The sequence below is a fragment of the Alosa alosa genome, chromosome 18 (assembly GCF_017589495.1).
Source record: "Alosa alosa isolate M-15738 ecotype Scorff River chromosome 18, AALO_Geno_1.1, whole genome shotgun sequence".
NCBI classification, from domain to species: Eukaryota; Metazoa; Chordata; class Actinopteri; order Clupeiformes; family Clupeidae; genus Alosa; species Alosa alosa.
The window spans coordinates 25,809,096-25,825,690 of record NC_063206.1 but is presented as its reverse complement, the minus strand read 5'-3'; the positions used below and the strand labels follow the sequence as shown (position 1 = coordinate 25,825,690).

The 16,595-nt window shown below is 44.2% G+C and overlaps 1 protein-coding gene across 1 annotated transcript in view; it reads right to left on the bottom strand.

Annotated features, from left to right (window-relative positions):
* LOC125312011 (sorbin and SH3 domain-containing protein 1) overlaps nt 1-16,595 on the bottom strand; it is a 60,595-nt gene that overhangs the window by 26,990 nt on the left and 17,010 nt on the right. Inside the window, exons 5-13 of the mRNA XM_048270458.1 lie at nt 15,349-15,461; nt 14,550-14,712; nt 10,433-10,602; nt 9,958-10,018; nt 9,559-9,633; nt 7,295-7,327; nt 7,078-7,180; nt 5,690-5,804; nt 3,829-3,912 (exon numbers count right to left, since the gene is read on the bottom strand). Coding sequence (XP_048126415.1) covers nt 3,829-3,912; nt 5,690-5,804; nt 7,078-7,180; nt 7,295-7,327; nt 9,559-9,633; nt 9,958-10,018; nt 10,433-10,602; nt 14,550-14,712; nt 15,349-15,461 — 917 coding nt within the window. The remainder of the gene's footprint in view (nt 1-3,828; nt 3,913-5,689; nt 5,805-7,077; nt 7,181-7,294; nt 7,328-9,558; nt 9,634-9,957; nt 10,019-10,432; nt 10,603-14,549; nt 14,713-15,348; nt 15,462-16,595) is intronic.

Genomic DNA, 16,595 nt, shown 5'->3' with positions numbered 1-16,595 from the left:
GCCATCTAGCTGTCTACAATAGCTGGCACTGGAGCGGTACCCACCCATTGGTCCATTTGCTCCTGGTGATTATCCAATTACTTCTTATTCAATTATAGCTGATGAGCCACTGGCTGATTGGTAATGCGCTTCCTCTGGATATTCCACATTAACGTGGAGCCATGTCTCAGCTGCCGGGGTCTCAGGTGCTCGTGTGTCGGCCAACGCACACACACTGAGCACATGCTACACGGCTTCCCTAACTTGCCATTGTCCAAAGCAAAGCCCTGCAAGATTCCTTTCCCTTGACGCTGGGGGGCGATTCAGTGGAACACTGTGTTAACAATGTTTGTCCCATTTTCATGCGCCTGTTTCCTAACAGGTGTTGGAGATGACTCAAGGAAATTTACTACTTTTCAAATGTATAAATAGGCTTACAATGCAGGTCATGGTGTTGGGGGGGGGGCGGCAAAAATAGGCCTTGCGGACCACTGTCCTTACAGGGAAACCTTTTCCATTGCAAAGCAGGGCCTCAATTCACTAACATGTTTCCACAATAAGCCCGTTAATAAGAAGTAACCGTTAGCAAACTGATTGTTTTGTTGCGTAGGTGCATGAACGTTAGGCAATTTTTGATACGCGGCTGGTTTTGAAGCATTCGACCGATAGGAATGTGAAAGGGGAGCATGGGGTGGTATGGTAAACATGATGCTGAACTTCCTGTAGGCCACGTCAGTGTGGTGGTGGTGTTGGGGGGGGATGGCCTGAGGGAGTCATGCTGGATGACTGGGGCTGTAATTCAACTCAGTGTATGTGATTCAGTTTAGAGACTTGAGTTACATACCCTCCCTCCCCCGAGACCCCTAAACCAGGGCCTGCACCCCCCTTCCCTCTCAGCTCCCCCGGCACCCCCCCCCCCCCTTCTTCTATCCCATCAGTTTGGTGGTGGTGGTGGTGGGGGCAGAGAGTAGCGTGTCACTCATGACTGTGGTTTCCACTGTGTTGCCACAATGGCTGTCAACCCCACCAAAGCCCCACCATATGAGGCAGCACCCCCATCAGACAGACACGGGATCCGGCAGATGACAGCCCCCGCAGACGCTGTGAATGGAGGCAAGAATGGGAGAAAATATACACTGCCAGTAAACTATGGCATATGAAAACTGACCCATGTTTTTCTACGTACCGGATGCTCAACATTACTCAGTGACCTGTCACCTGACAACTTGAGCTCTTAAAGCTTGTGTGATTGTAAGCTAACCCCCCTTTCTGTAACTATTACAAAGTACTCGGGGAATTTGCACTCATTCCAGTCCTCTGTATGTGTGTGTGTCTGTGTGTGTGTATGTGTGTGTGTGTGTGTGTGTGTGTGTGTGTGTGTGTGTGTGTGTGTGTGTGTGACAATCTGCCTGCGAGGACATTTTTCATGACCTCACAGACGACAGCCCTGAGCGTGAGCACAAGCAGGGCGACGTCAGCAGAGCAGCTGAAGCTCCCGCGGGCTCTTCTTCCTCCCAAGTTCCTCAAGAGGAAAGCAAATGTCACTTCGCCCATCAACCCACAAGCGTAATTACACGTTGACCGTGTATGGCAGCCTGTGAGGTTCATTACAGGCAGCAAGGAGAAGGAGAAGGAGAGGGAGGAGAGGGAGGAGGAGTAGAAGGAGCAGGAGGAGGAGGCCATCCTTGGTGTATCTGCAAGGGGAACACCACACGGCAGTGTGACTAAACGTGGCTTGCCTCTTTTCACTCCAAGGGTGTGGCTGCCTGGCATAAGCCTGCAAGATCTTCCCACATCCAAGGCTGAGACAGAGGACTAGACAGCTGACTATGGCTCACCGACCTCGTGCTAGCGTTAGCTTGTTCCATTTTCTGGTGCAGCCAAGTTATCACTGCCGGTCACTGGTGACAGGCGGCTCACATAGCAAAGCGGCTTGTCACTCAGATCCTAAAATGAATGCACTAAGTGGGCCTACACCACATATGTGCATGCTTTACCTCTGACAAATTCTTATGTCTTGGCAGTGACACACAACGAGTTGCAATGAAGTAACGGGTGCCAGATGTTTTTGTCAAACGTCATCTCATCTCTCTCTCTCTCTCTCTTTCTCTCTCTCATTCTCTGTGTATTTCACCTCAAGGCAAGAGGGCCATTAAAAGCTGAAGTCACACAAAGAGACAGCCCTGACTTTTCGTTAACCTTGCTTTCTGTTTCACCCATGCCCTCAAGTGCAACGTGAGCCTCCAGGAGCGAACAAATGCACTAGTTACTCAAAGGTGCTGATTTGCTGACACTGTAACACAGGCACCGTGCCACCAGAGTCACACTTCTGAGCACCATTCCTATAGCATTGAAGGCATTGCAGCCAAGTCAGCAACAGGGTTTTTACTGGGCACCCTTCCCAAGTCGGTGAACCCTGGACGAGGTGAGAGACTCTGCCCTCATCCGAATCCCACATCAAGGGCACCCCTGAGGCAACAGGCTAGGATAAAACCCTTATAAGCCCATGTCACAGATGGGCTTGATATATCATAGCATCACTAAGCTCGCTATACATCTGAATGGCAATTTCTCATGCTACTGGGTTGATGTATAGAAACATATGTGTACATTAGAACACGTCAGTGGGGAAAGGTTCATCTGTTCCATTCTCTGTCAAGGGCAGGAAAGAGACTATAGGATTAAAGGCTACAACTTGTGTGGCAACAGCTAGAATGCTACTTCATCATTGTCGTTAACCTTTTTAAAAAGTAGCAATCCTTCATACTAATGGGCATTCAACAGAGCTGCCATGCACTGGAAACATTACCAACAATTACATGTGGGAATTATTGAGCCTATTCCAGACCTGTCTTCTACTGTACTGTATCCCAAGAGGGAGGGAGGGAGAGAGAGAGAGAAAGAGAGAGAGAGCGTGAGTGAGTGAGAGAGAGTCAGAGGGAGGGAGAGACAGAGAGAGTGTGTGTGTGTGCCTGTGTGTTTATAAGACGGACAGATTTATGTCCCATCCCTTGTATCACAACCCCAACACAGGATGCAGTTGTTTCCTGACAGCTGGTTGAAGTCAACCCTCTCCAGTGAAACAGTTCGGCCTGCATCTCCGTAATTGACATCACTTCACTTTCCATGGCCCCGACCCAGCTGTTTCCAGATGGCACACCTTTCACAAGACCCCTCACATACACGGCCATTACACCAGCCAGGAGAACACCTGGATCTGAGCTGCACAGACAGCAGCGTCTGGGTGTACGGGTGAGTCACCTCGCAGAGGCCCATACAAGGGCAACCAGACGAAACAGGCATCCAAAGCAGTCTGGAAACATGAGTGGTTTCCTGTTGTCGTCTTTGTCTACTTCACAGCACAACGATATATTGTTTGGGTCGTGTAAAATACTTTTCTTTTTTTGCCTGTCTCAATGGACCATTTCCATACTAAACATTATTTAAAATATGTGTACGCTACTCATAGACAGTATTTGCAGAATGAAGAATCTCTGTAAGAAATCAACATGAAAGTGAAAGCAACAGGTTGCCTGGACAACAGCCACTGATAATCTGTGTTCTAATGCCAATACATTCAACAGACATCCGTTTCAGGTACAAACTTTTGGCATGACTGCAGGACCTTCTGCAGGACAAACCAACTGAACCAGAGACCGAGATGTATCAAGTTGATGACAGGGATGAGTATGGAGATGGAGAGATGACATGGAGGAGGGGATGATGTTGAGACAAGACATACAGTAACACGATGATATTTTATTTGTTTAGGCTACAGAACAGGGATGTTATATGGCATGCATTATCTCTTCAAGACACTTTCACTGTTGACATGAACGACAAACTTACCACTTTCCCAAACTCCATCTCTGAAAAGAATCTATACCAAGGCTCACTCTCTAAATCTACATCATCCGGGCTTATGTCCTGAGGCTACAAAAGGGGAGGTATGGCAACAGGAGAAGGACAAAGAGAAGAGAAAGAGAAGACGGTTCAGCACAGAGTTGACTTGAAATCCAGAAAAGACACACACAAATGAGGATCTATGATGCATGGCCGCTGGCTGGTGAAATATCAGATGAAATATTTCTCACATCATAATCTCAGGAGAGACAGGCAGGACATCGCATGCACAGACACAGCGTGGCCGTGAGGAGGGAAAAGGGGACGGAGAATTCGATTACTGTCGTCCAGTGCGTGACCTCATGGCTGGGTGGACCTGGTTTGTGTCAGATTCTGGCCGAGCCCCCACTCAGTCTGTCTCTTTCTCTCTCAATTACAGCATACATACAACAGCTATATATATTATTAACATGGAACACTGCAACTACAATGGACTTTAGTTTGTTAATCATTACAAAATGGAAACACAATGGCGCAATGTCAGGTCATATTACTGTAATGTGATGTAACTGGACAGTAAATAGAAAGTGTCACCCACAATCCTCTGCTGTGGAGACTTACGTGTTGAGTAAACTCATTTAAAAAGAATGTAGGACATTAACAAATGTGTGCTTCATATTTCATTCAGTGTGCATAGGGAAAGTGCTTCCACTATAATGGCTATGCCCTCAGGCTTGCATGATGACACTTTCTTTTCACAGCATGTGGATCTATTTTAAGAGATCAAAGAGGTCACAAAAACCCCTAAAAATAAACAGGGAAAAGGGGACAAACTACTGAGAGAGCTATTCCCCCAAAAAAGCCACTTTGAGAGCCTGATCCACTGCTACCTCTCGGATATAATTAGAGAACGGAGGCAGGGCGGGTGCCAGTCGGGGCCTGTTGTGGTTCCACAAAGCGGCGGGGCTGCCGGAGCCACCACAGCCGCCGCCGCGGCAACCGTCGCTGCTCCTACAGCCGGTGAGCGTCCAAAAAGGATGCGTAATCCACCCCAAAGCTGGGCATAATTGAGTCACAGGCAAACAGTGATTACAGCATTATGTCATCAGATAACCACTGGCTGAAAACAGGAGCTCTTTTTCCTCTCTCTCTTTTCTCTGTCTCTCTCTCTCTCTCTCTCTCTCTCTCTCTCTCTCTCTCTCTCTCTCTATCCCTTTCTCCAGTAGCACGATATCCAGTGAGAGCCGTGGCAGACAGCAAAGAAGAGTGACAGTCAGAAGCTGTTTCTGTCCACAAACACTAGCAAGCCTGACATGCGCCTGTGAACCTCAGATTTCCTTTCATTTTATATTAGCAAAAAAAAAAGGAAAACGCTTAGTTCTGTGAGCTGGCTGTGCAGACATGATGTGTCTATCACAGAGTCGAAGCTCTCCTGACATTGCTCTCCTCTTTTCGTCCTGATTCACTCCTGAGTCGCAGTGGAATTGGGCCACTTCAGATGAGATACACAAGGACGAGGCGCTGTTCCATGTCGTGAAGGATCAATACAATTTTCGCCCTTCACAAACATAGCTGGCTGACCCCATTATGTTATAGCAACACATGTACAATAGCAGCAAGGTAGACAATCACTGACTGAGGAGCTATCAGAAAACTAAATATGCTTTTGTGCCCCATAGAAGTAACAGCCTCCACCTGGATGACGTCTGACCCACAAGTAAGACCAGTCTAGTAAGCTTCCTGAAAGACCATGCAACATAGAGATTTAAAGACACAGGGCTAGAGATACGAAGAGAGAGAGAGAGAGAGAGAGAGAGAGAGAGAGAGAGAGAGAGAGCAGGAGAGGAAAGAGATGTGATGAGAGTACCGTTCTCTCCCGCCTCAGCACAGATGATTTCCCTGGCTCATACTCGAAGATGCTCTTTGGCTCAGCGCGATACTTCCTGGTGTCTACCTTCTTGTCAGGGGGTTCCCAGTCATTCCTGCAGGGGTATAGAGTACAGCGGGTAAGAGAGAGAGACAGAGAAAAATAGAGAGAGAACAGAACCCCATTGAGGAATGTCTCCATGGCAACCATTTTTTCGGATGATATCTCCATCAGCGGAGTTTTTTCAGACAGTGTTACGTAGCCAGCACTCTGGGCCAACCTCTTTCCCAATACATAGTCCCTCTCATCAGAAAACTAATCAGGAAACACATCAGCACTTAATGAAACACCAGAGTTGACACCCTCAGGGAAATGTGGAGAAATGCTCAAAGGAGGAATTACTGAGCTGTGTATCCTTATCTGTAGTAGACAATAACTGGGATTTGGAATCATCTACTCTCGATGTTTCAATTAAGAAAATATAAGTAGAAAGTGGTCTTAAAAAGGTAAAACTGATAATTAGTAAATGTTTTCTTTAGCTGTAATTATCAAAGGCTTGAGAGGAAAACGCACACTTTTCAATCCTTCCTCTCTCTTTTTTATGTGTCTCTTCTTTAATAATGAATGAGTCCATATTATTTTCACAAGTGCCTTCTGCTTGAGGACTCACCCATTAAACCCCCCTCCCTACACACACACACGCAAGCACACACACACACACACACACACACACGCAGAGAGACCTGGAGCTGCTCCCACAACAGAGGCCCAACCATCTGCCACTTCAACCAGCCTCCCCTCCTCCTCTTCCTCTTTAAGTCCACCATTCTTCCAGCCTTCCTCACCTGTCCCTGTCCATCCCTTCATCCATTCATCCATGTATCACGACAGCACAAATAACACACACTCAATAGGACAAATGTGTTATGTGAGTGAGGAAAGTGCATTTAGTTTATGTCGCCTCAGACGACCCTACTCAGACCTGGTGCGTTAAAGGGAGTTTGGTGTAATTTTTAAAAAGTATGGTCTGAAGCACTCTCGTGTAGTGGACATGTACAAAGGGAGACAAACTGACCTGTGTGTGTTCTGCAGTTCAGTGTGTAACTCTAGTACTCATATGGATTGTTGGAGTGAGTTTCAGGGGCTTGTGAGAGTGTGAGAATGTAAGTAGTGTGTGTAGGGGGGTGACAGGGTTCAGAGTTCACTGTTATCCTACCATAGGGGATACAAAGTAGCCCTTAAGAATGCCCAACACACACACACACACACACACACACACACACACACACACACACAGACACTCTGTGTTGGGATTACTATCCCATTTTCTCCTTGTCTGAATCTTTGAATATTGCTTTCAAAAGTCACGTTTACATAAATGAACATACCGTTCAGTGGCCGGCTTGAGGGAAGAAGTTCTGGTTGGCACTGGAAGCTTCGCACCGGAGACTGCGTCCACTGCACTTTTAGAGACAGGTTCTCTCCTCTCTACTACACAGTTTAAAAAAAAAAAATATCTGTGTGAATATAACAATGAAACACACAGTGTGTGTTTTAACGCCATGCTAAATATTAAAGGAGTACAAGAGTTTTTGCATCTCTCACCTTCTTCCACATATATATAGGAAGGCACATCATCTAGAAGAAAAAGAAATGATTGGTTTTACAAATCATTAAAACACAGTTAAAACACCTAGAGGGATGTAATATGCATCCAGACGGGATAGAAATGTCTTGCTACCCTTGTAAAATCATGAAAAAGCCACAGTAATATTTTTGTCTGATTACATAACCTACTCATAGTCCACTAATGTCTGTCATTAAGAATTTGCCAATCAGATCCCCAACTCCATGTGATATGATTCTAAGAGTGTTCTGCTCATGTGAGAACATGTATAAAGCATTACCGAGGAGCGCATGTAAGTGAAAATGGACAGGATTAGCATGCCATGCATAGCGGACATTAGCAGCTGATCAGCTAATTCTGAAGCTTCTTGCTTACATGGCCAAACTCACCAGGGCCGCCTAACTTCCTCATTATTCATTCCATCCTTCTCTCTCTCTCTCTCTCTCTCTCTCACTCTCTTGATTTTAATAGTCACCATAAACAGAGAGACTGATTTTTTAAATACCATTCCAAGTAGGTAGGCAAAACGTACTGGCACAAACTGTTTCTTCTGTGACCATATTATCTTACAAGAACCTGTTACTTCACCATTGTTTACAGCCAAAGACGAACCAGTTTATCAACGATGAATATCTGATATTATGCGGATATTGACACACAGCACTAATAATATATAATAATTGATATACCTATGCCTACACAGAAACTAAACTACATACAATTCACAATGGTATGTCTGATATTCTAGTTTAATTGTTCATTTCAAGTAGTATATGTTACTAGTACTACTTGTATATGATATGTTGAATACATTGTCTTGTCACCACTGTGTGTGATGTGCAATGAAAAGAGGAAGGGAGGGGTCAGACAACTAGCACGGAGAAGAGGAAGGGAGGGGTCAGTTCAACAAGTCAGTTTCATATCAGCGGTTCAGTAGGTTACACATCTCACCATCATACGGCAGAGCGTGATAGAGAGGCATGCAACTGAGCAGGCGTAAGCAGTACGGCCCTTTACTGAAGGGTCACGGCAGGGTCACTGACCATGCTGTCAGTTAAAGGATATCAAGATGTATACTACTGTAGAATGACACATACAGTACATGACTACTGCTATACCATATGCAAGCAATCATGAACCTGAGGGTCATACCCTAGCTGTCCTAACCAAGACCTATCAAATGTTTGTTTTAATACTTTTGTCTTTAGTGATTAAGAAATATTTGGGGTAAAAGAAAACTGTAACTATTGATGTAGTCACACAGGGACTACTGGCAGGACTCAAGTACAAATCCTGTGAATTATTGTTCTAGCCAAAAATAAAACATATCAACATTAAAGGAAGAGGAAGAGTCATTTATGTCCTTGTGGAATACCCTGCAGGAAAACGATCTTTCACTAAGGCCTTTTTAGCCTGTCATTAGCGTATGAACAACAACACTCAGAGCCAAAAAGTCCCCTCAGAAAGCCTCACAGACGGTGCATTAGACTGGATGGTGCATTAGACTGCAGACTCATCCGAATTGATTCTTCGTACACCTTTGTGACTAAAAGATGGGTATCCGTGGTGACGGGGGAATAGTCCGTCCATTAACTACAGCTGGAAAGTGTGATTGATTGCTTGTTCTGTTGATCGTCCTTGGCAACGGGTGGACATAAAAGGCAGTCTGTAGCCACTTCCTCACACATTTTAAAGCCATAGATTGAGAATGTGGGAATTTGCTCACCAAACTTGACCTTGAGTCAGACAACTTTGACACAGACACATAAACTAAACAGACTACCAAGGTTACCTTATAAATGAATAATAATAAACTCAAGATGTAATCATCAGTCATATACACTTCAGGGACTAAAAGTAGCACCATATAACACTTCTGGGTGTCTAGGTACATAAAATCCTTTTCATGTTCCATTGGCGCCCTCTAGTGTTCAACAAATGTTCCTTTCCATGTCCTCACAAACCACCTCCACTAAGCTGATAAAACCAATAAATACAGCCACATATAAATCAAATCTATTGAATGCTTTCCTAACATTAAATTATTAATAGGTCTATTAAAATCAATACCAGCCAAGCAGCAATAGTACTATAACTCTGTTATAGTAAAGGGCAACGCTGCAGGTTTGCATAATGTGGATTAGATCAATCAGGACTCTTCTTAGCCACTAGAGATGAGGGGGTTAGTGAGAAGCTAAGCAGATGGAACAGAGACTTCTGCAGGCCCTGCATCTGAGTATACCTCGGAATCTCAGCGGTCTGTCATTGCATTCTGGGAAAACGTACGTGGGGCGATAGGGATTTTCCTCAACAGGTTCTGAGTGAGACAGGTGCAGAGACACAGAGTACAGGCAGACAGAAATGGACAAACACACAGACACAGAACACACACACACACACACACACACACACACACACACACACACACACACACACACACACACACACACACACACACACACACACACACAAACACACACACAAAAACACACACACACACACACCCAAGTCGGATGTAGAGAGGCATAGTGCATAAATAGGTGCAGAAAACGCTGTGCCATAACACAACAGTAGAGGTGGACTGGTTATGCAGGACATACTAGAGAGACAAGGCTATGGTGGCCCAGGAGGCCCATCTTACCTGGAAGCCGGTGAATCTGCTTGAACATGTTCTTGTACCAGTCCTTTGATTTCTCCGTGTTCTGAAGCAGAGTGTGGAAACATGCTCAATGAGGTATTACACAAAGGATGTTAGTGACATATTAATTTCACAGCTGAAATTTGGTTTTGGAAGAGGTTCCATTATTTCCATAATTTATGAGATGGATTTAATTTGCATCCTTGTAAAAATCTGCCAGAATTCAACGAAGTGAAAAAGTATGAGCACTTGGTTTTAATGGATTTTACATATCTTTCCACAATATTCAATAATGGGCATATCTTGTTGAAGCGTACGGCAAAACAAAACAGCAAATATTACCTTTAACAGTGCAACAATAAAATCACCAACACAAATTCTGTACAAGTGTTAAACCAAATGAGAGGAACAGTCCGCCCCCTCATACAAAACTGGCCTTATTTGGCAACATTCTGTGGGGTTGTTTCCCCAGCCGTACCCTGATGGGGGGACGGGGTTGCTCTGGCGGGTGTCCGACAGAGACGTGCTGAGTCATCCTCACTGTCCCCTGTCTGCCGTCCATGTCGGGCTGGACGGAGAAGGCCTCTACGGGGGCTCCCACCGGTCCCTCCTCCCTCTCTGGAGCTTCGCCTCGCTCCGGCGTAGGGTCTGACAAACACACACACACACACTGTCAGAAACACACTTACATGTAGCTAGAGGAGATAAACACGCATCAAGTACCAATTGCCTTCTATTCTTTGCTTTTGCTTTTGTAAAGCACATCGTATTACCCCTGGGTGTGAAATGCGCTATATAAATAAACTTGCCTTGCCTTGTTTAAAGGATCTAAGTATACAAGTTTCTTGGCTGATAGTAAGGAATTTGTAAATGAGGAATTAAACGCTAACAAATACAGAGGATGGACAAAAAAGGAATATAAACGACTACTGTTCCAGACAGCATTGTGTTTTCCTCAAATGGTTTAAAAATAAGAGGAAAATGTTGCACACTCTGGCTCCAAATGTATTTTTTATTGGATAACGTTTTGGCTGTGAGGCCTTCTTCAGATCCAATTTTAAAAACAAAATTCCTCATCTGGTTTGTCACTAGCTCACTAGATGGAACTGTTCCTCTGTGTGCCTGTTGTGTCTGCAGGCAGAAGGGCATCAGAGAACAGTATCTTCCTCTTAAACTGGCATTGAGAGTGACAGAGACTTGGGCTCATTCCACCTCTTTCCAAACAACTCAGCATCTTCCTTCCTTGGACATAGACTTGAGATAACCATCTCACAAAATGAGCATGTGTCCAACTCAGCAATTTAAGTCCAACTCAAAGGCTGAGTTATTGGTCCACAAATGGACTTGGCCCATCTCCCCTCTACTGACAGTAGGATTCTAATGGGACAGATGATCTTGGCTGCCTCCTGCATACATTTACAAGCTGACAAGCACACTGAAACATTACGAGACAGCAAGGAGCATATGGGCAGACTGACAGTATATCTATCTATGGGCTGACTGGACCACTCTGTTTGTCTGGAATTCTGGGATTTCAAAACCCCTTAAACATGAAATCCTTACAAATTATGAGTCTTTTTGTTATTTAGTGTAAATACATCTCTTCATAGACTTAAAATAAAATGAAATGGAACACAAATGGACATAAACAACACAGACACCACACAAATGCCAGGACTAACACAGACATGCTGAGAGACACAGAGCCCTGAAAAAACATAATAGCCATCATGAACCTACTCGGGCAAAATCACAAATACCACCACCGAAAAATGATCAGGTCAAAGAATTAACATAAGTTGATATCAAGTATTAAATCATTGTTGCCATTTAAGATACTCTTTGCAAACCAAATGCAATCTGATTAAAGTATAAGGCTTCATTTTAAAGATGTACATAGTGCAAATGAAAAGTCCACATTGCAAGTAAATGAATCCCATGCAGACCCATGCCACATTGTAACCGCTGGTCGAACCGATCATGCCGACAGCAAACAGTCATGACTGTGTCTCATGGTCAGCATAGCAACATTTAGTTTTTGTACCATAAAAATGTCAATTATACTCTAATATGTATCTCAAAGTGCCTAATTTAGGCTACAAGGTGAGAAAATATTTACAGTACTAGATTAGAGCTCTTACAAGCTGTGGGATTTTGTGTTGCTACAGAGTGCATAAATGGAAAAAACAGCTGATTCTCTGGCAAGAAAATCGCAAACCAATGGATGCGTTATTTTAGGCAACACAGCTGAAATGCACAACTGCTCTCATTTCTCCTGTGATGGTAAGACACAGAGAGCAATCTGTAAAATCTCACAACAAATGTTATGGATAAAAGGACAGTCAAGTGGGAATCATTTTGATCAAAGGATTTCGCAGCATGTTTGCTGAAGGCTGAAAAGAAGAAGGAAAGGAATGAGATCAAAAGTAAAGGGGTTAGCCCTGGAGAGGACGGGGGGTAGGGGGTCATCAGGATCGACATGCGAGCCCATCAAACCTTTTATGTCATACCTGCCACATCACACTGATGCTTTTGCTGTTCTGTGGTGAGAGGAAACAGAAGCAGAGATGCAACAACATAATGCAATAAAGCCAAACGAGCATATGGGCCAAGCCTATCAAATCAGCCCAAACGATCAGCCTGTCTGTCTGTCTGTCTGTCTGTCTGTCTGTGCCTGTGTTCCTGAAACATCAAGAATCACATAAACTTAATGAATCAGCAACTGTATGCAATTATATGTCTTTATAAGATAAGATGGCTTGTAGTTATATAGCATGGTTTATATAACATGCTAAAAGCCCCTGACTCAGCATTGATAAGGCCGGGAACTATCTGTGGATGGAGTAGAGGAGCATAGAGCCACTGAGTAGTCAGTCGAGCTGCTCTACAAGGCTTGCCATTCTAAGCAATGCCTGAGTTATGAGATGGTCAATAATGTGCTGTTTGGAGGATTACGACTATAGGCCGGGCTACACCGGGTCCACAACTGAAGCGCTCCGTTCACGTAGCGTAAAAATAGTTTTAGAAGACTCTAGAACGGCTAGAAACCACTGAACATTTATTTACTGGACCCACAAATACCACTGGCTCTTTATGGACATTTGTGAAGGATAATCAGTTGATACTATATTTACTGATACTTTATTTGCTTATTCAGTCCAGCCACTTGATGCAAACTCAACAATATTTCGCTTTTAAGTCTCGTAATTGCATTCATGCAGGTAAATAGCTTATAGATTTTAGACTTTACAGAAATGGTGCAGCCTCCACAACTCTACACTGCAGCAGAGGAAGTCATGGTTGGACTGCAGTACTTATAAAAACTGCTCATAATGCAGCATAGGGGGGGAAAAAGCCTGTTCCACCTCATGAAGGAAGAGACAGAAAAAGTTTGATCTCCTCAGAGAGAGCGAACCTGGAGATGATTCTAAGTGATGGAAATACCATGTCCGCATAAATATTTAAACAGTAAAAAGCCTGAAAGGCTCTGTGAATGCTCCACACTCAACAGAAATAGCCACTTGAGGCTGGCCCATGAATCAATTTCAACTGTGTGCTCCATTGCGATGCTATTATAGACCGTGTAATCAAAAATTATACTGAGGCTGAGGAAAAGACTACAGAATACTGCACAACTCTGGAAAAAGCCAACACATACTGTATGTATAAGTATAAACGTACACCTACAGTATAACACTTGCTAAATGTGTTTTTGATACGTTTTCAAAGATTGGGTGCTTATATTTTGTCATTATTGTCAAACCTTAGCTTCTCAGAGTCATTCTCACACAGCAGCCAGAGGACCTAACGTGATAGGAATGGAAGTGAGTGGTCAGTCCCTGACTTTGAGTCAACAGACAGAGTGGGCAAGGCAGAAAAAGGTTGCACCAAATTCCATGAGCTCCACCACTGGTTTAACCAAATGAGGCCTTCTGGTTGAATTAACCTTATGAGGGCTACCTCTTTAACTATACAAGGTCCTCTGGTTTAACTGTATGATATCTCCTAGTTAACATATAACATGGATTTAGCCAAGTCCTAGACTAAAAGAAAACTTCAATGAAAATATCCATTATTTTATTTTATTTTTTAGTGTAGGTCTAGGCTTAATTCATTAGAGGAAACTGGTCGATGAGGTCCACTAATTTAAGCATGTGAGGTCCACTGGTTTAACCATGACTAGTGCAGTCCACTGAGGCTAGAGCATTTCTGTAAGTCTTATTACAGTCCAACAAACCTGATTTTTATCTGATTTGGTGATTAGTGTCATCTTTAATTTTGTTACAGGCCTACTTGAGCAATCTCTCTTAACATCTCACTCTTACATCTGAACAACACTCAACAATCTGAAAGCACTGGGACACTTCCTGAGCCCCGTCACGCCTATTAAAGTGACATAAAACAAAAAGAGCCGACTTAATGCGCAACAGCACAGCGTGAATATCGGAGCATGTCTCACCATCACATAACTGGATTATGTGATTATACACATTAGAGGAGAGAAAAGGGAGGCAGACTTTCACACAGCACAACGACGCTTGGGCCCATGAAATTGATATTTCATTTAGTTGCGTCTCCACCACAGAGTGGCCTACCTCTGCTATGCTGGAGTAGGACGATGGTGGGGTTGACGGAGGTGGTGGAGGGGTAGTTGGACGGGTAGGCGGGGGTGGTCTTGGCGTAGGATGCAGGGGCGGTACTCTGGGGATCGGGTGTGGACCAGCGTGAGGTCTCGTCTGTGCTCACGGGGGTCTTGCCCTGGGGAAAGAGAGAGAGAGAGAGAGAAGAGAGAGAGAGAGAGAGAGAAGAGAGAGAATGAGTCCAGAGTCTAGACAAACTATTAAACTGTTGATGGACTTAGATGCACTGCCAAACTGTGGTCTCTGTGTGCAGTGAAAAAAACAACCCTTTATCTTGTACTCTGTTGAGTCGGAAACAGTTTTTTTTTTTAATACTACTTTTTTGGCGTTTTTGGTGACAGATCGTTCTTTTTATAATAATATGACAGCACCTTTGAATATACTGATATACTGAGGAGACGCTAGAGAAACAATATTTAATTTCATTCTGTGAATGTAAAATACACAGTTACACAGTCACACAATTACAATAAAGTGAATCTTAATCTTAATAAATATAGTCATAAGATGAATCCAGGGTCTAACCAAAGCAATAAAAGCATGTTTAAGGAGAGATAAAATACTACCAAAACACAGCATTTCACATTCTTACCCATGGCTGGTCTGAAAACAGTTGTTATGAATTCAAGACATGACTTGCAAAGAGTCACAGCTCTTCATCCGTAATGCTGTTTGAGCCTGACTGGCCTGACAGCCTGCGAAGGGAAGCGCTGATATGAGGATGGAAAGGCAAGGCATGAGGGATGTGTCATACCTGGTGTGGCGCGATGTCGTTCACTTGGGGTGGATCAGTCACCAATGTGTAGATTCCATCCTCTGCCAATCCGGTTCCTGAGGCGTCGCCGTTCACTTCACCAAGCCAGCCACCTGTAACGGATCCAACAGCACAGCTTTAGAGTCCAGCGGGGCATTCAGAACCCAGCACGGGTCCCACAACAAATCAGGGGGGACTGAACAGGGACAATAAAAGCACCTTCACTTGGCAAAGCACTTGCTCGCTTTCACAGGCTAGAGGCAACTTCACCGAGGGCAGGGGATGGAGGAAAAACAATTCATCCTCAATTAAAACGAATCGCCTATGAACTCCTGCCAGCAGCCAAATACTTCCCATAAACCATCTGAGATGGAGAAAATGCTAATTTCCCTTTGCGGGAGGAGGTGTTGGGGGGGGTTGAGAGAAAAAAAGGAAAAGAAAAGAAAAAAGATTCTCTCACAATCTGCGAACTCTGTATCCAGAACAAGGCGCCCATTCAGGGCCACTGTAAGGGGCGTTTGTTCCACTGGCCTTTCTCCTCGGGCACAACAACAATTAAAGCATCTCCCCACAGGGTCTTGGCCATTGGCCATTCCGGCTCTAATGTTCCGAGTGCAACAAAAAAACGGGTCCGCAACTCAGGGGGCCCGCAGTTCCACCGCTCGGAGTGGGTGTTTCGGGGACAAGGGGGGTCTTTGACAGGCACGCTGGAAATATGACTGAGTCCTTGTGTTATGCAGTGAGTTATGCCAGACAACGCAAAACACTGGAAAACATAGCTGTGGAGAAGTTGTGCTTTTTTTCATTGTTTGATAGCTAAACACACTCCAAAATGCACTTCACACTCGGATGAGGTGAGAGCTTCTTTCCTCCTCTTTTGTAAGACCCGGAAAGAAAGTTTTATTGCACACATCCTCCCTATTTCAGATTTACTACCAGAAAGATCTCAGGAGGCTTGCAAATTCCTCCTCAGGAACAGATAAAAATCTCAGAGCAGCTACATTTCAGCCCAAACACCCTCCGATGACTCGCAGGCTACTTTATCTGATTTACAGCTCCTGTTCCCCACAAATACACCCCACATATAACACATCTGATATGTCCTCAGTTCTACAGACATTATTTATAGCATATACATTAGATAACCTCATACTGGCCTTGTACTATGCCATATGCCAAACTGGCCAAGTTTTTACTTCTTTTAAAGAGGTTTATTAATGCAAACAATGTCATCATTATTTATGTTC